This window comes from Brienomyrus brachyistius, chromosome 5, assembly GCF_023856365.1.
Source record: "Brienomyrus brachyistius isolate T26 chromosome 5, BBRACH_0.4, whole genome shotgun sequence".
Lineage (NCBI taxonomy): Eukaryota > Metazoa > Chordata > Actinopteri > Osteoglossiformes > Mormyridae > Brienomyrus > Brienomyrus brachyistius.
In genome coordinates this window covers 9274856-9296466 of record NC_064537.1, presented here as the reverse complement: position 1 = coordinate 9296466, position 21611 = coordinate 9274856, and the positions used below count along the sequence as shown (strand labels likewise).

The 21611-nt window shown below is 44.6% G+C and overlaps 3 protein-coding genes and 1 long non-coding RNA gene across 8 annotated transcripts in view; 2 read left to right on the top strand and 2 right to left on the bottom strand.

The window, feature by feature from the left end:
- The window catches only part of rbfox2 (RNA binding fox-1 homolog 2), a 29724-nt gene extending 27410 nt beyond the window's left edge, over positions 1 to 2314 (bottom strand). For all 5 annotated transcript variants that reach the window (XR_007398125.1, XR_007398124.1, XM_049014615.1 and 2 more), the window contains exon 1: positions 619 to 2314. Coding sequence is in view for 3 of the 5 variants with exons in the window: in XM_049014615.1 (XP_048870572.1) it covers positions 619 to 864 (246 nt within the window). In the remaining 2 variants the exon portion in view is untranslated. The remainder of the gene's footprint in view (positions 1 to 618) is intronic.
- Positions 2315 to 2414: 100 nt separating this feature from the next.
- On the top strand, positions 2415 to 13115 carry LOC125742557 (uncharacterized). The gene is made up of 6 exons (XR_007398127.1): positions 2415 to 2563; positions 4045 to 4134; positions 4620 to 4674; positions 5414 to 5556; positions 10399 to 10560; positions 10663 to 13115. It is a non-coding gene; the product is annotated as an uncharacterized LOC125742557 (long non-coding RNA).
- On the bottom strand, positions 5039 to 13066 carry LOC125742511 (uncharacterized). The gene is made up of 19 exons (XM_049014585.1): positions 12739 to 13066; positions 11629 to 11799; positions 11417 to 11535; positions 10614 to 10782; positions 10393 to 10505; positions 9242 to 10022; positions 8866 to 8990; positions 8523 to 8763; positions 8214 to 8338; positions 8029 to 8125; positions 7339 to 7461; positions 7048 to 7220; positions 6877 to 6974; positions 6227 to 6354; positions 5912 to 6092; positions 5667 to 5799; positions 5510 to 5590; positions 5292 to 5352; positions 5039 to 5204 (listed from the first exon to the last, which is right to left on the bottom strand). The coding sequence occupies exons 1-19, from the start codon at positions 13064 to 13066 to the stop codon at positions 5170 to 5172; spliced, it is 3282 nt and encodes a 1093-aa protein (XP_048870542.1). The 3' UTR covers positions 5039 to 5169.
- Positions 13116 to 15437: 2322 nt separating the features above from the next.
- On the top strand, positions 15438 to 20040 carry emp1 (epithelial membrane protein 1). Its single transcript, XM_049014652.1, has 5 exons — positions 15438 to 15832; positions 16590 to 16672; positions 17059 to 17161; positions 17397 to 17537; positions 18681 to 20040. The coding sequence occupies exons 2-5, from the start codon at positions 16595 to 16597 to the stop codon at positions 18842 to 18844; spliced, it is 486 nt and encodes a 161-aa protein (XP_048870609.1). The 5' UTR covers positions 15438 to 15832; positions 16590 to 16594; the 3' UTR covers positions 18845 to 20040.
- The last annotated feature ends 1571 nt before the right edge of the window (positions 20041 to 21611 follow it).

The following is a 21611-nucleotide window of genomic DNA, read 5'->3' as shown; positions in this document are numbered from 1 at the left end:
GGTAACATGACATCACATGTATCGCACCCATACCAGACAAACAAGCGACTTGGTGGTGAACTAGTGAAAGGGAACGTGACTAAACCGAAAACACGTCCGGTCTGATGATTTCTCCTGAATCCGAATTTGTGCAGACAAAAGGCGTCCGAGAGAGCGAGTGACACACATGCGGTGCGACAAGACATGCACCACAGAATAAGACATTAAGTTAAACACAGCGGTATGTTTCAGCACAACTGAAATGTTGATTAAAAAAGGATTTCTGGGTAAAACATTTAAATGCAGCAGTGTTTATTAGTTAGAATGATATGCATAACGACGATCAATGGGTTAAACGTACGGTAACTGTAACAGTCCAGCTACATCAACATACCTGCAAAATGGTCGAAACTGTGTAGCGGGGCTAAGTGACAATCCGTAAGGTTCCATACTGTTTATTAGCTGTGATTTGCATTTTGATACAATATCTCCTATTTGAAGCGTATTGTATAAGGACACGTGCCCTTCAAAGATAATGCAGTGGGTTATTTAAAAATATGCGCAGTGTGTTTGGCAATGCAAAAAAAAAAAAGTGGCGGACAAAACCCTTTGTCATTGCACAGCGATCCTGCAACCCACCTGGCCGATCTCAGCGGCTCCCATGGAGCCGTCTATCCTTGGCCGCTTGCACTCCGCCGCCGGTGATTCGGTAAACGCCGCCGTGGTCTGAGCGTCGGGCTCCGGATCTCCCCTTTTCATCCCCCTGACAGCCGCCGAGGAACCGGCAGCGTTCGGGTGAACCATCGCGTCCAAGTCCCTCTCCCGGTCCATTAATCCCCGGGATACGGGTAACATAATTGATGCTACGTCGGTCGACATTAACATTGAAAGCCGATCCCGTCCTAAACTTATTTATTTAAACCCTTGGCTGCTTTTTCCTTACCCCTTATTCTCCCCAAGAGCCCGCAATGTGCCGTTTTCCCTACGTATTTCAGCAACTTCTCCCTGTCCTTAATGAGTCCTTTTCCTCACGATCGGATACCTTTGGATCTGTTGAAGCGCATGGAGTGCAACGTTGGAGCAGAATACCGATGTAACGGGCACAAAACCTTACGAAAGGGAGACTGGCAAAATAATAATATAATGTTGCTGGCGCTTTTCCAACGCCTGCAAAGACGGCATTTGTGACTTGGGCCTTGCGGAGGCTTCGAATGTGACGGATTCCTATTTATTATGCGGAGTCTCCGGACAGGAGCGTGGCTCGATCCGGATCCCCGTCGTTTCCGTAGTTCAGCTGTTAATTGGTGACCCTGTTCCTAAACATCAATGTAAAGTAAATCCGTGGCTAAACATGCGTTGTCAAAACAAAACATAACTGACTAAATGATGCTGATCATTCGTAATATCTGACAAGGCAACAAAATCGTGTCCGGCTATATTCAGATTGTTTAAATACTTAAACAGCCTGTTTCATTGTCAGAACCACACGCACGTAAACGGATTGCGTCTCATTATCGGTAATAAAAAAACATGCCCCATATGCGTTTTATCTATGACGCAAGATGTTAAGCGAAATATCATCTAGGTTGCGAATCCTACCTCAACGACATGGCAAATATCATTAGCTACTGGCTATCCATACCCTGCCGATTCCCCTATATTAGCTAGCAAGCTCCCCTTTCGGGCACTAGGGTTAAAGAAAAACAAAGCAGACGAGCAGCTCTCGATACGATCCCCTGGTCTCCTTGTCCTTACAGATGATCTCCCAAAACAAAGCAGTCCACCGTCTCCTTTCTTCCCCCCGTTCCGTTTCCTCTCTCCCAATCCGTTCGGCGAATTCTTGCGGCGTGTGCGATTTCCTCTCTCCCTCCCTCCCCTCCTCTATACTGTATCCTTGATTCCTCTTCCTACTTTTCCTCGGTGGTCATGCTCCTGTTACCCCCCCCCCCTGCCAGCGCGCGCACAAACACCTAAATAGCAATCACGTAGAAATCATTATACATTTTCTCCGCCACACATTAAAATTGGAAATGAAAGGATTGCGCCAGTGTAATTTCTGCTACGCCTGATATCAGTATCCGGGCGACGCTATCAGTTGATAACGCCGTAATCCGCACTGAGGTTGGGTTTTAGAGACAGACGCACATTGGATTTTGTCGCTTGGTGGAAAATCTGCCTCTTTCCCATTCTCCCAAAAGTGGGATTTTGGGCCATAAACTCCGGCTACTTAAATCTGCCAACTCTTTACTGGAATTATCTTCCTCCCTAGCCACTTTTCCCAGTAAAATGCAATAAAATAATTAACTTTCGTTTGAATCTCGTACGGAAGGTTTTTTTTTTTTCGTAGGGCTAACGTGGCGGGATAAGAGGGAGGGGGGACGTGCCCTCCTATTATCGGGTCGGGGGGGGGGGGGGGGGGGGGGGAGAGAGTAGATGGTAACTCGGTTACTTAGCTTCGGCAATTTCCGTGCATTCGGCAGACCGGAACCCAGGATCGGTGCGGTGTCGCAGAAGATGAAAGAACAAGGACCCCGGTCTGAAAAGATCAATGAAGGCTTTCACAAACATATGAAAAGATAAATGCGTAAGTGAAAACATGCAAAGCGACGTGTGAGTCGCTTTAATGTATTTGACTGCAGCCCGTAGTAGAGAAGACACAGATAACCGCCTTGTTTTTCCCGAATTTTAAGTATTTGGGCGACGTCTGCTGGACGTAAGTGGTCATTGCTGTTATCTTATTTGTATTCGCTGATGTTTAATCTATACCGAGTGAAAATTCTTGTAAAACGTGCACATATCCTTGTGAAAAAAAAACATCGAAATATGTATAGACATGGCAATTTCGCAGAGTATTTCTTGAATTTGTAACGGGGAACACTTGTTAGTATAACAGTATATATCAAGATGTTTAATTGCGCTTCATAAACTGCTTAATTACCTTCAACAACCGTTTCCTATGGATTTAGATGAATACCTTGAAAAATAACTTGAGATCAAAGTTTGTATCTCAGAACAATAAAAAATATATAGTTCGATATACAGAATAACAGATCTGTAATGAAAAGAATTTCTGGGTCGATCCAATCAATGTGGTTCATGTAACTAAATCACAAATTCCACCACTGGTCACCAGATTTAAGAAACCATGAAAAATAAATGAACACTGAAAATGAGCAAATGACAGGAAAGAAAGAAATATACATTAAAAAAAATTATATCTGGAAAAAAAGTCTTCATCGGAGTTCTCTAAAACAAAGGGTCTCCTTGTGTAAATTTGTCATGTTTAACATCATTAGTCATGTAGTTACAGTGACTATTCAGCTGAATTTAACAGCTTTGCCTGTGACCACAGCTGTTTGATTTGAAACTGCAAGTGGGAGGTTGGGTGGTATTTAAAGAAAAAGTTAGCAGCCCACATGCGAGACAAAAAAATAAGACACAATAGCAAAATTCAGTCCAGCTGGAATCTTCAGAAAAACAGCATCAAACCCAAACCATCTCCCCAGTTGCTGGGTCCCGAGCCTGTTTCGTCTGACCTCCGTGTCACCCTAAGGTGGGGTGATGTGCAGCTATGTCTGTCTCAACATCCATGTCCCGGTTTGGCAAATCTCCCTTCATACTTCACATTCACCTAATTGCCAGGTCCCATGAGTGACTGAATTCTCTAATTCCATGTCCATTTGTCATATATGAAGTTAATTTTTGTGTGTTTTGGGTTTTGTTCCCTGGAGGATGGGCTCCCCCCTTGAGTCTGGTTCCTCCCAAGGTTTCTTCCTTCTAGGGGGGTTTTTCTCTCCCACTCTCACCTCTGGTTTGCTCACTGGGGGCTTTGGGCGGAGATAATGTAAAGCTCTTTGAGACGATGTAATGTTGTGAAAATGTATCTGATTCTTTTTTGGCTTTTGGGATATCAGTCCTCTTTCGCGATTCGCAAATATCATGTGGGACTTTACAATGCATGGAATTTACAAACCCCAGGCAGCAAGGTTAGGTTAACAGCAAACAAGGCTGTTGCTTGAGTCACTGCATTATTAACTCATAACTCCCATGTGTCATTGTTTCTAGATGACCATATAATGATTGCAACAGCCTCCTGCTGCCAGCGACCACCAAGAGTTACAGCTGTTAAGAAGCAGCGAGAGTTTTGGCTTGCAGGTAACTTTGTCTCAAGCGGTCGTAAGAAAATGTGTGAGAGGTGTTAGCATAATGCGCTACGAGTGGCTCAGAGTGGCTGCAATACAGAGGGTGGGTCAGATGTGTCTGGCTGAAGACTGACCATTACCCCCCAATCAGGAGAACTCAGGTTACACCCGCAGACTGATTAATGATATTAAAAAAATACAACTTTCATTGAATATATCGAAGATGGTGGCTGACAGGGTGTGGAGTAATCCCGTAGGGCGATGTGGAGTAATCCCGTAGGGCGATGTGGAGTAATCCCGTAGGGCGATGTGGAGTAATCCCGTAGGGCGATGTGGAGTAATCCCGTAGGGCGATGTGGACATTTATCAATTAGATGAATGTTTTATTATCCACAGCCTTCTATGTTAAATGCCCCCACTCCACCCACCAGGAAGGGCTACTTCTCTTCCACTGCAGGAACATTTCTCCCCCCCCCCCTTTTCTTTTTCATATCACAGCTTCCCTCAGAGGATGCTGGGCCCCATGCGTGATGTAACGTTTACAGGAATGGAGGTGAGGAGGCGGAAGGCCACATCTGTGGTCCCGGGGAAATGTGACTAATGCTGGAGCTATTATTCCGGGGGGGGGAGATATAGTCAGATCACTAGGAACGTTAGATTTGGTAGATGAATTTGTGCATTTTATACAAATGGGAATTCCCCACTGTTGTGTGGGTCACAGCTTATCACATCAGCTCCCAACCCAGTTCAATCACCATTATGTCCAGTTCTGAAATACACGACTTGCAGCAGCCTTTCCACCACTAAAGCCCATGCAACGACTGTGCCCCCCCAACGCAATAACACTCATTTCACACTTCCCCCTCATTTAGCAACAGAACTTTAACACATCTAACAGAAACCAAGAAGGTCCCAAATGATTTTGTATATACACTGTATTTAAAATGGTTGAGGCAGGTTACTGTTCAACATTAGTTTCCCAATCACCTAAAAGAAAGGGGGGGGAAATACCCCAACATCAGCGGCACAAAGGCCCGTGAGGATGTCTTCAAGACGTTTTATTTTTGGTAGTCAATGCCAAGTCTGTAGATGAAAGGAAGTAGTTAATGCAGTTTTAAGACTCGCAAGATAAAATTTCAGCAGCTGAAGGCTGTGTTGAGCTTCCCTTACCAGTCACATCTTGGTGGTTAATGGTCTTCAGGCTCCTGCTAAAACTGGATCTCTGGGCAGACTGGGAGTAAGCACACACGTAGGACGTGTCATTAATTATCAATGTGCTGATTTTCCACCAGTCAGCATGAAGTGTTTTTCCTGATATGCAAGTGCAGCTGTCCCAACACCAAGTCCTTCCAAAGCACAGGAATTAACAGGAGCCTTGCACTGCTTACATTGTCCTCACCACCAAAGCAACCCTCCACACAAGGGCCTTCAGAAGGTGAGCAAACTTCAGTTGAACACATGAAGTAGATCTGTGGGGATTGGGAGGAATAGATTAAGGCTGAAATGGACGACACACGCGTTGACGCATTTAGAAAAGCCGCTCACCTCTTCATCCAATACAAAATCGCTATCAGGGGAGAGGAACTGGAAAGTAGTGATGGTGAACCTTCTGGTGTGTTTTGGAAGAGTCGATGGTGGCGGGAGTTGTGGTGGGGAAGAGTCCAGGCGATTGGGACAGCTGGAACGAAACAAAATCCATCCAACCTGGTAGCCCCTATCCAGTGTCTGAGACCCAGAGTACTGGACCCATACAATCTCAGTATCGTACATCAAGGTGGTCGACATCTCACCCATTATAGATGAGCACCCAGGCAGACTGTGCAGAGCGAGGGTAGGCCAGGCAGTAATGCACCAGAAGCAGGACATCCGGATCAGGGGGGTTCAGCAGGCGTACCTCCAGATACAGTAGCTTTCCCAGGAGGAGGTGCAAAGGACGGTGGTACTGGGGGTAGTAGCTGGTATAGTCCTGGTCTGGGGAAGACAAGCAGATCAGATGGTCTATTTCTAATGCATCTCATACAGCAATTTAAAGTCAAAAAAAGTACTTTGTGTCACTTGTACAGGAGAACACAGTGAAAAGCAGAAAGACGCCAGGTGTCATGCACCTGTAGCGATCCTCAGCTGGACACCAAAGAGGCCCTGAGCCTGGATCGAAGGTCCAAGAGACGGGGTTTTCACCAAGTAGCCCACGCTAACTTGGGAGCCGGGAAGAAACCTGCACTCCACTAGTAATCTGGAAGGGGAGGGAGAAGCGGAGTCTCAAATTACGCCCGTAGCATGAAATCAGAATTTCATGATTTTGGGAGTAATGCATTAAAGCCTCTTGCTTAACATCCCGAAAAGTAATATTAAAATGAACAGTTTTTCCCCACAGCTGAAGTACTCCAGCGTTTCCCCAATCCAATCCTAGTGGGCCTGCACAGTCCGTGTTTTTTGCTCGCTCTCGGCTCCTGTAATGGAGCAAAAATGTGGACTGGGGGTGGCATACCGGATCCATGGAGAGCCGCTGTGGGTGCAGGTTTTTGGGATGGCCTCTCAATCAGCCAATAACAGCGAGTCTTCAAGACTGGAGTTGAGATCCACTGCTTTATTATTGGCTCGATCGAGAGATCATGCAAAAAAAAAACCCACCCCTGATGTCTGGCAGGGAGCAAAAATGTGGACCGACTAAAAGTTCCTGAGGACCGGGCTGGGAAACACTGCTAGGGCCAATGAGATCATTTGTGACGGTTTGCCTTGCAAGCAGCAGCTTTACCTAAGAGGAGCATCTCTTGTAATAGCACCATAGCCGAGGGCGATGGACCGGATGGTGTTGACGATCTCCAACATGTAAACCACCGTCTGTCCGACCTCCTGCCCACACAAGGGAAATGGTGCCAATTTCCAGTCGCCACGATGCAACGGAATACGCCGCCTGGACACTTACGTATCTGTGCGCTCCACACCCATCCAGAGGAACCCTGAACAAGGCAAAGTTAGGGGTTACAGTCTGAGGGGTGCAGGAGGTGTTCCCAGCCACAAAAAGCGAGGCAGGAGAGAGGGGAGGTTCCGTGAGAGACGCGGGCACGGAGAACACAAAATGCCGGTCCGCCGTGCACTCTAAAAAGAACCAAAAGCGAACAAGTCAGCAGCGCCCAAGTACCAAAACGGCTGAGAATTACAGGTGTTTTCGGCAACTTGGTCTGAGCCTCACGACACTCGATACGGAGATACTGACCATCCATGGGGTAAAAACAAGCCCCAGAGTCTGAGTAGTAGCAGCAGCCCCTGGAATAGCATTCTTTGCGGGAGGCCGAGTCGGACCCACAAGGGATGCGTTTGTCAATGGGGAGATCGCACTCTGAAGAAAAGCAAGACTACAGAATGTCAGTACTTACAGGACTGAACAAGACAACATAAAACTCCAGTTCAATTTGTCCGTCTTATAGGAGACTACAGACCTTAGCATCATTCCTACATTTGGCAGTATGGGATTAGCATTCTTAAATTTGATTCATTCACTTAAATTGTTTATAAGCAGGCAGTAACAGGAACACCAGGGGTCCAGCTAAACACTCCAGCAAAAAGTATTTTACCAACGTCAACAGACCCAGCAATACGCAAACATGTTAGCTTTGCTGCGAGTTTCGCTGGAACACAAAAACCAGGATACACAGAGTCACAGCAGGAACAGAGCCGTAAACCACTCCCTTAAATGTTTACAGAAGGTCACTGGATTTGAACTGACGCCTTCTTTGGTCAGGACGGCTGGAAGGGTTCTCATGATGAAGACCAGTTTCAGACACCTAAAAGGGGACCTTCGATTTTAGTAGTACAGTCAGAGGTTACAAGAGCTGCTGTAGGTACAAGGTCTTCTGTAGTTAATCTAAAGTAGGAATACGGCGTTACACAATAACAATGCGTTTACCTTGCTTGGTGTAGGGCAGGTGGACCGGACATGATAATGTAGTTTCCTCTTCACCATTTGCAGTCCGATACTTCACATCAACTCTGTACTTATTACCCTGATGAAATTTCACATGGTCCTTGCTTCATTAATTCATTCCCGCTACTGGGTACAAGGTAAGGCCCGATAGCGCCATTTCTACAAACCTGCATAGACATGTGACAGGAACTGAAGGGCAGCACCAGTGTGATGGCACCATTTTTCCCCCTATTAATTGCATACCCACAATGCTTGGGGGCATCCTTCACACGGATCACGCCGCCCTCGCCGTCTGGATGGCCGTGCAAAATGACAGGAGTATCAAGCACATTCACCAGTGACATTTAAATCCGCCGTTATGTGCTATGCACAAGGGACCGAAGGTTAAATTTGTATTCGTTATTTTGCCAATTCGTATTTAAAAATATGCACAAAGTGAGCTATATGCAGGTTCTGACATTCTCTCGTGTACTTACCCTTAAGACTTACAGCCCTGAGAGGTCCTGGGGGCAATTCCACATGCATGTCTTTGGCGGAGCACAGCAGCTGGTGCTTGAGGAGTGGGGCAGGACTAAATGAGGTTTGCGAAATGGGGGGAGGAGGTGGAGATGGAAATAACGCAGGAAGGGTGGTGGGCAGTGGGCAACGCATCTCCAGGATTCGACGTCGCCTCAGCAAAACATCCCAGAACTTCACGACGACAGATGAAGTGGATGACTGGGACAGAGAAGCGACGAGTGAGGAACTGAATGGCATAGAACATGCAGCAGAGGGCAGCAGGTCCTGTGTGTGTGTGTTGGGGGGGGGTAGGTAACTTACCCGATTACGCGCGTGACAAGCAGGAAGAGGGGAGGAGACCCTCAGCCCGCGGGTGCCAGTGGCCTGGATCTTGTAAAAGCAGGTTGCTGGAGCATCATTCAATGGCATCCAAACATTCCCTCGGCCTGGAACGACAGATTCATGCTTCACATTTAAAATGGTTAAAACTGACTTCCCTCAACCCAAGTCAGTGCCATCAGCCAGTTTTTTCTATAAAAAAAAAAAAAAAAAACCTCACACTCCTGCTTAAACAAAATGAATCTGTCATTCAAGTGACACCATAAAGCACCATCGTGAATCATGCCAGACTTTTACCATGATGACATAAGGCTACTACAACAGGCCGATGAGTCCATTACTCAGGAAGACTGCTCACCTAAGACCTTGACCGATTCGGGCCGGGCAGAGGGCAGCGAGATGGTCATGGAGTTGGTCTTACATATCAGAGCGGGCTGGAGCTGAGGGGGGATTGTAGGGACACCTGCAGAGACTATCAGAGGACCAGGGGATGGACTTGCAGGAGACTCAGGGACCCATGTGGTCACTGATATAGGAGGAGTGGTCCAAGAGGAGGGAGGCCATTCTACAGGGTATGGAACTGGTAACTGGGGCCAGATGGGACCTTCAGGGGTACTGACCACAGGACGGACTGGGTCAGTAAGAGCCCAGATTGGAGGCATGAAAGTGGTAGAAACAGGAGGCTTATAGTCTGAGGTTGTGTACGTGAGGCTACCTGGTGTAGGTGTAGGGGGCGGAGGGTATGGAATAAACAGGGACACCATACGATTGTAGGGAGGATAGCCAATAGAGGGCAGGGGAGGACCAGGAAAGGAACCTGAGCTCAGGAAGGGAATTATGGGATAGTAGTTATAGCGAGACGTCACCATAGTGGGAATGTCAAGTGAAAGAGGAGTAGGAGCCTGGACCAGAGACTTAGCAGGGGGAAAGAGGCCAGGTATCATGGGGTAAAAAGAAGGATCTCTGACAGGTGGAGCAGTAGGGGGGTTGGGAGCAGGAGGTGGGGGCTGAAGAGGATTGTAGTAAGACAGGTAATCCGGCCTGAAGTGAGGGACCTGAAAGGTTTGGGGCAAAGGCAGCGCTGCACAAGAATAAGTGTGTTCTCCTCCTGAAAACACAGAGAGGGTGTGTGACCCGTCCTTAGGAGAGAGAGAGAAAAAAAGGAAGGGTTTGTAGGCAGACAGATGTTAAATATTTAAGGAATACAACTACACACTTAAGTCAATCCAGTATAACACACATCCTGGTCAACAGCTTTTTGCAGATCTGAAGCCACGTTTACACATACAAAGTATTCTGATGTCAGATAGCGATGTGTCATAAATTTCGGAACACTTAGATTAAGGCAATTTTATTATTATTTATTTATATAGAACTAAATCAGCTAAAACAGCTGCAAATGTCACACACAATACTTTATTAATTAAACCTATCATGCCTTAAGTTACCGGGTTTCACCTCCAGATTCATACATCTTAAGATTTTACGCTTACCTAAACTTCTGCTTACCTTAAGAGGTATGTCACAGATCGCATAGGGGAGATAGAGGACCGCCTCTCCAGACTGACCATCTGCACGGAACGCACATTTCACAGACACAGACGGCACCCAGCCACCTTTCACTGGACCAAGGGAGCCAAGGAGGAAGTTCTCAGTGTGCAGAACAAGAGACGATAGGTTAGATGGTCTTTGAATGAACCTCTTCCCCCTTGACCTCAACTAGAACTTACATTTGATCCTGAGGTTGCTAATTTCATGTTTCTGTGCTTTTATATGCAGGGACATGCCAAAAAGCCAGCAACGGACAGAAAGACGGACACGTGGGGGGGGCAAGACATCAGGGCAGACCATCTTGACAGGAGCCCCCCACCAAAGCAACGGCAGAACATAAGTGCCATTCTGAAAGACCAAAAGTGATCAGGAGACAACAGTATTCCAGTCAGCACACAATCCCCATCAAAGTAAACCAGGGTCAAGACAAAAATGAAGACAAATATATCATTGGCTAGAAGGTGCTTTCCCGCCAAAGTTCAGGAACCTAGTCTCTGGTTCCTATTTCCTGGGCCGACTTGACTGCAAACTTTTGTAGTTCCTGGTCACATGTGCGTGTAGCTTTCCCACTGCATAACAGGAACTGTGACCTTTATGGTACGTTAGCATGGGAGACTCAAAAACCTCATAGGTTAAACTTCATATTCAAACTCTGTATTGGTTCAAAACGCAACAGCAGTTTATTTATACGGCACGACATGTTTATAAAATCGGGGTACAACCAAAGTTTATCACCATAAGCCACATCCACTAGTTCTTCGAGTTCAGAATACCTATTCTCGAGTAGGGAGAAAAAATAAATAAATAAAAATATATATATAATTTCCCCAGGAACTACTTTCCAAAACCTACAATCTGGTTGAGTTCCTGCAGTAGGAACATGACAAGTTTCTGGTCCCTGAAAAAAAGGTTCCTGTAGTGGGAAAGCACCTAATATTACAATATATGCAGCAGCACTAGAAGCCATCTGGGGAAACTGTACCTGATGAATGATATAGCAACCGTCATACGGTGTAATCAAAATCACATCCCTCCATGTCACCTTCACAGAGTAACCACAGCTAGACGGCAGATGGGAGAAGGGCAGAGGGGGGGCATTTCCTGAAACAATGCAAAGGGGACTCATTAAGATACCAGAGAATGGAAAATCTCTATTACGCTTGTACTCCTTTATACATTCTTCAGTGCTGGTACCTCTATCTATTAGCAGATGTTTGTATGCTTGGCCCGGTGCAGTGAGCATCATCAAATTGCTTTTGCACTGTACAACGGGCCTCATTGGACTCCATTTTCCGGCAGCTGTATCACCGGATCCATGGTACGGGCCAAAGACCTTTCCTGTAACCTGCCTGCGGTTCCGCAGCCCTGTTAAATTAGGCAACAACTGATAAAGGCTGTACACCAACTTACCCCAAGTGTATCATAACCAAATAATGGATAATTCCTTTCGAGGTGACCCAGAATAAAAAAAAAATAAGAGCGTCACCTAAGTTTACTACAGAGCTAGTCTTATAATCATCATCATAAGGGGGGTTTCTGACATGTTGCCAAGTAAATTCCAGTATACTGCATCTCAATGAAATAAACCAGTATTTTGCATGCTGATCACATTCAAATATTCAACATTTTAAAACGGCAATTAAGCACAATGACGTCACACAGATGGACGCACTCTCCCAGTTTCGCAAACTTCTGTCAATTAGCTCGAGTTAGATTTTCAATACGAGAAAACAAATGCACACACATTTACATGTCGGTAACAATGATTCTGATGTAGCTAAAATTCAGGTTTGTAGTGGAATAATATACATTTTTCCGTATGATTTGCGTGAGTCTGCAAACTTGTGAGAGATGGCGACCCTGCTTTCGGTGTGCGTCGCTCTCTGACTTTTCAGTATCACTGATTAGGAGCCTCTTGCATTCATTTTTGCCCCTCCTTACAGTCTGCTGCCTTGGAACATTATGAAGCAGCCAAAAATCCCGCAACCTTCTAATATTACCCACAACTGTAAAAAGAGCCCAATTGGGCGGGAAAACCGCGGACCTGGCAACTCCGCGTGTCGCCGAAGCTCAGGCCTACTTGAGAGCCATAGGGAACGCGAGAGAACAGTTATTTAGAAACTACAGTACTCCGCTTGTGACTGCAAATCCTGTAGTGCAATAGTCATTTTGGTTTAAATGACGTCCAATACAGTTAGACGAATACAACTGATCTTTCGTTTTTTGTATGCGTCTTTGAGAAATCCTTTACATGGGTATTGCGTTCTTAAAGAATAAGGGGGGAAAAGTCAAAGAAAATCCTACCAGGGCGGTTAACAAATGTACTGGACTGCGAGGTCTCTTGGTGCTCGTACTCTTTGTGGATCCATTTCAGAAAGACGCCCTGGCTGCGTCCACCATGCGTCGATTTAAAATCGCGTGAAAACACCAGCTTTCCAAAAGTGGCATCTGTTACGGTATTCCCACCACCAAGATTACGCTTTATGCTGGTGCTGACACGGTATTCTCTACGTAGCGCGAAAGCACTCGACGTCGCCAAGCTTGCATTTAAACCGCGACACGTATTTACAATGCAGACAATTACAATTAAAGCACATGTTAATACAACGATCTGCTTGTCCTCCCAAGACATGACAAGTTAGAATGTTTACACAGACGCTCGATCATTGACAATCACGCTTCGCCGAGCCAAAGGAACAAAATTCAGTGGGCGCGAAATATCTAAGGGACGCCTATATGCTTCCCGACATAAAGCGGACTCCCGCCGGGGAGGGCAGCCAATCCAAGCCGCCGCTGCTTCGCGTTTTCACGCGTTCCTAGAGCCGCTCCAATCTGCTTTGCGTTTGTGACTCAGCTTCAAAATGCAGTTTTCCCTGCAGTCTGTCATCTCCACGGTGTGAATGTAATCAAATTGTTAAAATCAACAATCACTCTAAAGCGTCATATTATTTATTAACGGAAACAGAATGAACTCTAGTGGCTGCCTTAATTAAACGTTGACAAATTCTTGAAAATAACCATTAGGCCTACTTCCGATTAGTTATGGCTAACCAATAGATTGCATGGTAATAGAGTTACAAGTATGTTTCAAAAACTGCCTTCATTAAAACTTTTCATTTCGTTTCATTGCACTCATCGGCCGGCTGTTCCTGTGTTAATTAACGCCCACTTAAGGTTGCCGAATTTGGAAATTGTATTTCATGAACTATACGCGTCGGGGCTGTATAATAAATATAAAACACAAAACAATTCAGTTCTTTGTTTCAGTGTTTCTGGAATGTGCTGCCAAGTAGTCCAACCATTCTGTTTTCTTCAGCTGGGTAGAAATACATGTATCTTAACAACAAATAGAGAAATCGTTAAAAAGACTCGGCTAAAGCCGTTATAATAGGAGAAAAAAGTCATACTGAAATATGATTGTTTTGTTGCCTAAAATTGTTAACAAAAACAACCTTGTTAGCTTGATAAGTGGGGTAGTTTATCCTCCACATCTGTTTAACATCTGGCCTTGCTCGGGAGGGGGGGGGGGAGATGAAAAAGTCTCTTGTTACTAACCCAGCCCCCTCTCCCTCCTTTCACCATATTTTGTGAAAGATGCAGTTCAGGAACACCCGGCCCTTAAAAATGGCTACGAGAGACGGTCAAAAGTAGCAAATAAAGGCAATTTCCAGTTTATTGTGTTAGGTTTATTACTGTTCAGTCTCGCATGTTGCTTTTAAGCACAATTTTAAATGGAATTTAAGTTTTGAGGATTTGAGGTCTCAACATAAGAATGTAAGACTAAGAAAAATAACAAATGTTAAACGACTTAAGGTCCTCATCTAGCGGGCTGGCTGGGCTGCATACAGCCATTGTACTGGAAGGCCAGAACAGTTAGAGGGGGCGGGGCCAACTGGTGACGCAAAGTGGTTGCCTGGTTACGTAGAGGTATTGTTTTCACTCAGAATCTTTGGAACAGGGTATGAGTGTCTGGATTTCATTGAGAGGAGAAGGGGAGCCGGTGCGAAAGCAAGCGTGGCGAGGAGGCGGTGAGGGAGAGTTAAAGGCTAAACGTGTCAGCTAACACTAAAACCGGTGAAAACGGCGGAAAAAAATGTTTACATAAGTACAATATATGAAAAAAGACTGCCCACGTTGAAAAATTATGGTATCATTAACCATTTACTTTGAGAATATACGGAACATGACGCCATATATACTTTGGAAACCTCAACAATATTATAGTGAGCATATAATTAAATTATTCGTGAAGAAACCATTAAAGCAGACGGTACATGGTTAGCCACTGTGCTAACTAATGTGGAACGCACGTGCCTTTTGAAAAGCCCTTGCACTTGTTTACAAGAAATATAAAATATGAGCCTGATCTACGGACATTTCCTTTGAACACTCTTTTTTGCTTTCTCCCTTAAGAAGGTGAGTTTTATATGTACTGGATTCATGTATTGCAACATCTTGCACATGGTTCAATAAGCTTTTCTCAGCTTAAAGGAATGGCTGTGTGTGCGCGGGTGTTTTTTTTTAGCTTGGTTGACTAGCATAGTTGAGGGTGTGGGGCCCCAGCCTTATGCAGCGCAGGGTTGTGCTATTCAAAAAAGGTCTGCTTTGTGCCTGCGTGGGGAGGCGTGCCAGTGCGGTGGGGGCAAACCCAAATGAAGTGCATGAACTCTGTGCCCAGACTGCTGTGATACAGGGGGCAGGGCAAGCTTAAAAATCCCAATGCGAGTATGACATGCAGCGCAAAATCCTGTTCCGGAATCTATAGCCAGCATACAAAGTAACAATTATACGATAAAAAAAATAAATCACAGAAATGCATCTTCAAGTTAAGTTCAAACATATGTCATCAAAAAAAAAGAAGCATTTTCGCTTCATTATGTTGTTCAATGTGGACAAGCATAAATAAGGCAGAGCTGGGACATAAAAGAGAAAGTAGTTGGGCATGGCCAACTGGGAAATGAGAGACAGCAGAGGGGTGGATGAAGAAGGCGGGGAGGACAGAAGGCGGGGTGGGGTCTCTGTGTTTATGGGAATTTGTGTAGCATACGGGATCGAAATATTGTATCTGAAATTTAGAAACGACGAAGAGGGCGTCAATAAATAAATCGACTGCCTTGCACACCCATTTAAAATCTATTCAGTGCATTCAGATTGGACGCAAGATCCAGTACTTAGTACTTTTAACATATATGTCGTTAAATAGTTTAATTTAATCGAGTTAATCTGAAACTGTTTTACGTTTAAGCGAAAGATATATTACAAGTAAAGAAAGTGAAATATACACGTAAAATATACTTAAAAGGTAAATCTGCATTGACTACATAATTCGAGTTGCTTTCACTTCTAAACGGCAATACTTGGAAGCGCGAGTTCATTTTCTGGAAACGCACCGTAACAGGTAGGATAATTATGTATTCGTAGTTTACTAATACTAGTAAAATCATTGGTAATCTACTTGGCTTTCAGTTAAATATCCGAACCGTGTTGCGAAAAGTTGCTGACTAATTAATTTTCTGATTTAAATATATTAACCAAATATAGACAGATTTGGAGGTTTAAAGACTTTGTTGATTTAATGGGACACTCCCAGATGTTTTGGAAGATCGATAATGAAGTCTGCCTTTCCCATTTCGCGAAAAAGACATGGGATTTAGATTGCACTCTTTTGCTTAAATGGATATTTTGGCTTTAATATTGCTTATGAGTATCATACTCGTGTGGTAAGATCTTAAGGATTAAAGTACTCTGTCAGTATGTTTAAATATGTAGCTGTATATGCAATTTTTAGTGCTAATATTTTAGTTTACATTACAATGGGGACATTTGGTGAGGGTTGTATGGAAACCACAAGGCTGGTAGCTTGATGATGCCTTGTTGTCAGTCACAAATTTCTGCTGCAGTAGAGAATCATACGTACTATATTTTATATAGCCTATATGCATTTACTTTAAGGTAATAACTTATTTGAAGTCATACACTGTGCAACACATTATCATGTTTTAGGCATCTAACATGCATCTGAAGACTTCTGGGAACTTTCTGTAGTAACTTATACCATCAGAAGAGCTGCCAGTGTGTCTCTGCTCTTGCAGAGGCCAGTTACTGCAAATGGAAGCCAGCAACTGCATGACGTATTTTCGGCGCTTCTCTTTCAGGGACCATGTGGATACACGTGGCCAGCATCTTCACCCTTCACGTCACCACTGTGATCCTCCTCCTCATCGCCACCATCAAAAATGTGAGTGTGACTCCGAGTCCCTCCCTCATCGGGACTGCCCTTCCTGTCCTCAGCTGTTGACTTTTCTGCCTCCACCTGTTAACACTTCGCAGTTGGCGTTAGACTAGACAATCCGCGGCTTTGTTCACACACACCCTCACATTCAGACTTCAGGGGATCTATAAAATGTCTGTTTCTATGATGTGTTTCGGCCGTAATAGTTTTCAGGTTCTGATGAAGCATTTTAGTCACATTCCTGAGATTTGTTTTCATACTCGGAAGAAGTCAGATGGATGTATTTGATATATATGCCTCATCTAGCTATACTTCCGTCATTTGGAGATCTATTCACGTCATTTTTTGTGGTGTCTGTATGTTCACTGAGTGAAATCTGCCGTCTCTCTTAGGCGTGGTGGTATACGGACACAATGGCGACAGACGTGTGGGGAAGGTGGAGAATGGTGGGCAGAGGCTGGACATACAGTGAACTGCCTGGCAGTTACCCTGACGGTAGACGTCCCACATTACTCTACACACAAAACAGAAGAACACTGTTCACCCTATTATTATGCTAATAGAGTACCATTCCCTTAGTCATTGTTAAGTAATATTAATCCCATATCTCATTTGTTTTGATAATGATTGATAGTCACAATATTTATACGTTTCTGCGAACACATCATTCATTTGCTTCTGAATATCACCGCCCCCCCCCCCCGCCCACCCCCATCGTTTCCCTCCCCAGAGCCACTCCAGGTTGTGCAGGCCACCACAGTCCTGGCCTGTTTGTTCTCCATCCTGGGCCTTTGTGTGTATGTGGCGCAGCTCTTCCTGCTCAAAAAGGGGCAGAAGTTCATACTCTCCTGCGTTTTCCAGCTCATCTCCTGTGAGTAGGCCGTCCCGACACGCTCTGATGGCCCACACACACTCACACCCCCCCGGCAGGTGCCCACTGCAGCAGCCTCACCACACTCTCAGAAAAAAATAAGAAGTCGTACCTTTGCTCGTCACTGGGGCTGTACACTCAAGGGTCTGTCAGTTGTACCCTTTGCTGTAGGTAACTGTACTTTTTAAGGTACAGAAATGGACTCTCATTTCTGTACCATTTATTTGTACCTTTGGAATGTTCTTTAGAGTGCATGCCTGTACTTTTAAATGTACAAATACAAGGGTACAGCCCCAGTGACAACGAAGGTACTAATTTTTACCTTTTTTTGAGAGTGCAGCTCACTCTGCCAGTTGTTTCTTCCAGTTTCAATTAATTTAGATTCAATTCAGTTCGGTTCAATTCAATTCAATTCAATTCAATTCAAAATACTTAATTTGTCCCCAGAGGGGCAATTCAAGACAAGCAGGTAAGCAATAAAATGCATTAGCATTTTTCCCATAGAAATGAGTGAGGAGCCCCCACAAAGATATGATTACAGGCAGGGACGGATTACGGACCGGGCCAGCGGGGCCGCTGCCCAGGGGCCCTTGGGGTGCAGGGGGCCCATGGGGCCCCTAGCCCAAAACAATTTGCAATGCTTATCAACAATGTATTTTCGTTTGTCTATTTTAGAGGGCCTACATTCTTTGATCCTCTGCCTACAAGGGTCCCTGACCCTATAGGGAGGGCGTTTGGCTGCCAAGGGCCCTTGAATTGTGGTGGTTGTGGTGGTGGTGGTGGTGCTGGTGGTGGGGCCCACACAACCCATAATCCGTCCCTGATTGCAGGTCTGAGAATAATTTCATCGACGCAGTATGTGCTAAGAATCTATAAACAATCTACTGACAGTATAAAAAATCTCACTAAAATACGCACATACATACACAAGCATGTGACATTAATGTCAATTAAAGTGGAACTTAAAGCACCAGTGCCATTCCAGTAATATCTATCTTTCCCTTCTATTATATAGTCCCTTCTCTCACGATTCCTGATTTAGCCTCTATTTATCGTCTCAATAGGCCAGAGCGCTCCCTTGTAAGCCTTCTTCCTGCTCCTGTCTGAGCTGCATTGTTCTGACTGTGTTTCTCAAACTTCCAGGTCTCTGTATAATGATCGCTGCGTCTGTCTACACGGCCACCTTCCACACGGACGAGGAAGGCTGGTACGGCCCTTCCTACGTCCTGGCGTGGATTTCCTTTGTCTTCACCCTCATCTCCAGCATCTGCTACTTCTTCCTGCTCAAGACGACCACCGAGTTATGAAAAGGCCGGGGGGGCAAAAGGAAGGCAAAGAATACTTTCATAAAGAAGCCAAGAGTAGATATTCCGCAGTCTCTTAGTAACTCACTGGTTAGTTGAGTCACAAAGGATAAGGATCTGAAAGAGGAGATGAAAATATACAGCGTATCATATTGTATCGTACCAATATGTTTTTACTGGTGGAAGAATCAACTTCTATCCATTTTAGAATAATTGTAGAAATTGAGAGACTGTAATGATGAAGGAGGTGGCAGATTACATAAGGGTTATAAACAGGGAGATGGTACAAAGAATTAACTAAAACACATTGTATATAACAAACGTTACTTAGTGAGTGTGTGGTACCCAAGGACTGATCTTCCTTTGAACCCATTTCTGTATGATGGTGTTCATTCATTTGGTAGAAGATGAAAGTTGAATTATGCATGTGATTTTTGTCAAGTTTACAAGGTTTGCTTAAATGTGACACCGGGGGCATTATCGGAGTACAAAACAACGGCTTCCATGAATGGCACGGGCAAACAAACCCCAGTCGTCATTAACCATCGTGCCGTGAATAATAAGTGGTCCGTTGGAGGGAAGCAACATTTGGTTTCACTCTCTCCCTTGTTTTTAGAAACTCCACAAGGTCTAAATGGTGGCAGGCACAACAGACTATGGCGAGCTTTCGGGAATTAAATTGCTCTCGCCGAAAATGAAACTGGTCAGCGTTGGTGCTTGTGTGACTGACAGGGGTGATAAGTGTTTGTCATAACGTTCCACGCAACCCTGCTCAAACAGAACAGTTCCAAGTTTTCCATTTGCGATGGAAGCATGCCAGAGCACCTCTAAGCTGTGACAGTCTAAACTGCATTATTGTGTAATAAGTCACTGGTAGGTAGCATGGTACATTATTGATAGGACTTTGATATATACATAATGCTGAAATGTAATTTCAATGACTGTATTTTATGAGCCATATATTACTTTACATATATATAGATATTAGATTTATTGAATATCCATCTTTGATCAGTCAGGCCAAAAAACTGTACTGGATAAGAAATAATTCAGGTAAAACAGGACAACTTCTATGTTTAAGCACGTTGTACATGTATATAAAATTTGTTTTTCTAACATTTTTACTGGAATTTTAATCAGTGTAAATTTGCATCATGTTTTATGAAGTTTTTTTGGAGAAAAAGTCGTTTTGCCCATCATTTGTATTTTTTGTGTTCCTATTCATTATTCTGTGTCCAAAGGGAGATCTCAAGGGCTATATGGTGCTTTTCCACTGGCATACAGGAACCAGGCCAACATTAATTACAGCACGGTTCCAGCTCGCTTCGGTTTTCCACTGCAGAAGGGTTGGTTCAGTAGAAGCGTTGCTGGGTTTGTAGAGCGACAGTGACGTATAACCGAATACGCATGTTTACTGTTCACACGTTGCACATCATGACTTACTGTGTGCTAATTTCCGCTAGCACGTCTGTGAGATTTGCCATGTTATGTTTGCATCAAACACTGACGGAATTAGCATGAGCTTGTGTCAATTTCCATTACGGATCCATTCTTTTCAACCATTCTATAGTACTTTTACAAGTAGCTAGAAATTTTCAAATTCTGTTATCGGGAATGGATTAATACATGGCGAAGGGCAATACTAATACTACGGAATAATATATACAATATGCCCTTTTTCCTTTAGATAATAAATTCATATTGACGTAGATGACTGGTTCTTACTTGTGTCATTTCAACCAATCAGATGGTGGTGACACAACCAGCTCGGTTTGGTCACACTTTAGCCCTGCTAGTAAGCAGGTACATGTCAGCGCAGGTACATGTCAGAGCAGGTACGGCTTGCATAATATACAATGGAAAAGCATCTTTTCATGGTTTGGCTCGGTTCTTGGTGGCAGTGGGAAGCGGCCAATAGGGAAGTGATCAGGCATTCAGGGGATTCAGGCAAGTAGTTCCTTCTGGAGAGAATCCACAAAAACGGAGCAGCACCTCGGTCAAACTGCAACGTGTCTACTGCTCACAAGCGAAAAAGCAGCAGCGTGCGGCTTTGTGGTTCTGGGCCGTCGCTCATCATGACCTAGACCAAAGAACCTGGCAGGATGGGCAGATAAACAGTCAGGGTTTGTGACTGAGGGACACCCCTCAGAGAGGAGGGAGGAGAGCTGACGACAGACAACCAGTCACACGGCGTGAATGAAATCAGGAAACGAGAGGAGAAACTGCACGTTTTTAATGACGACAAAATGGTGGAGGACGAGGGCCTCGAGCGAAAGGAGGGAAGGTAAGAAAAACAAAAGCTCTAAAAAAAAAATAAAAAAACGGAACCTGAGACTGGGAAATATTTTCACAGGTTTCTAATGAAAAGTGCACACCCCCTGTGAAGCAGCCCATATGCACGCGAAGACACACGCAGTGCAGTCGCCCCATGGTATAGGATTTCTTCCGGGAAGCAGAACTCCCCAGCCCTATGGAGTATATTAATATTCCCCTCCCCACTTTAAAGACACAGTATGCGCACACAAACCGCACCGCATCAGGGCCTCCCGTTCGCCCGTGGATGCCTCGTGTTGTTTTGTCTGCGGGGGACGATGTGTCTGTCGAGGGAGTCCACCAGTGCACATGTTAGAGTACGGGAGCAGGAACATCGCATAAACGCTCCTGATTATTCAGTCTAGCAAAGTGCAAGTGACCATCAGACAGGAATATACAAAAAAAGGCGATTTTAGGTCAAAAATGTTGATCTAATCTGGACTATAGGATAATGTAT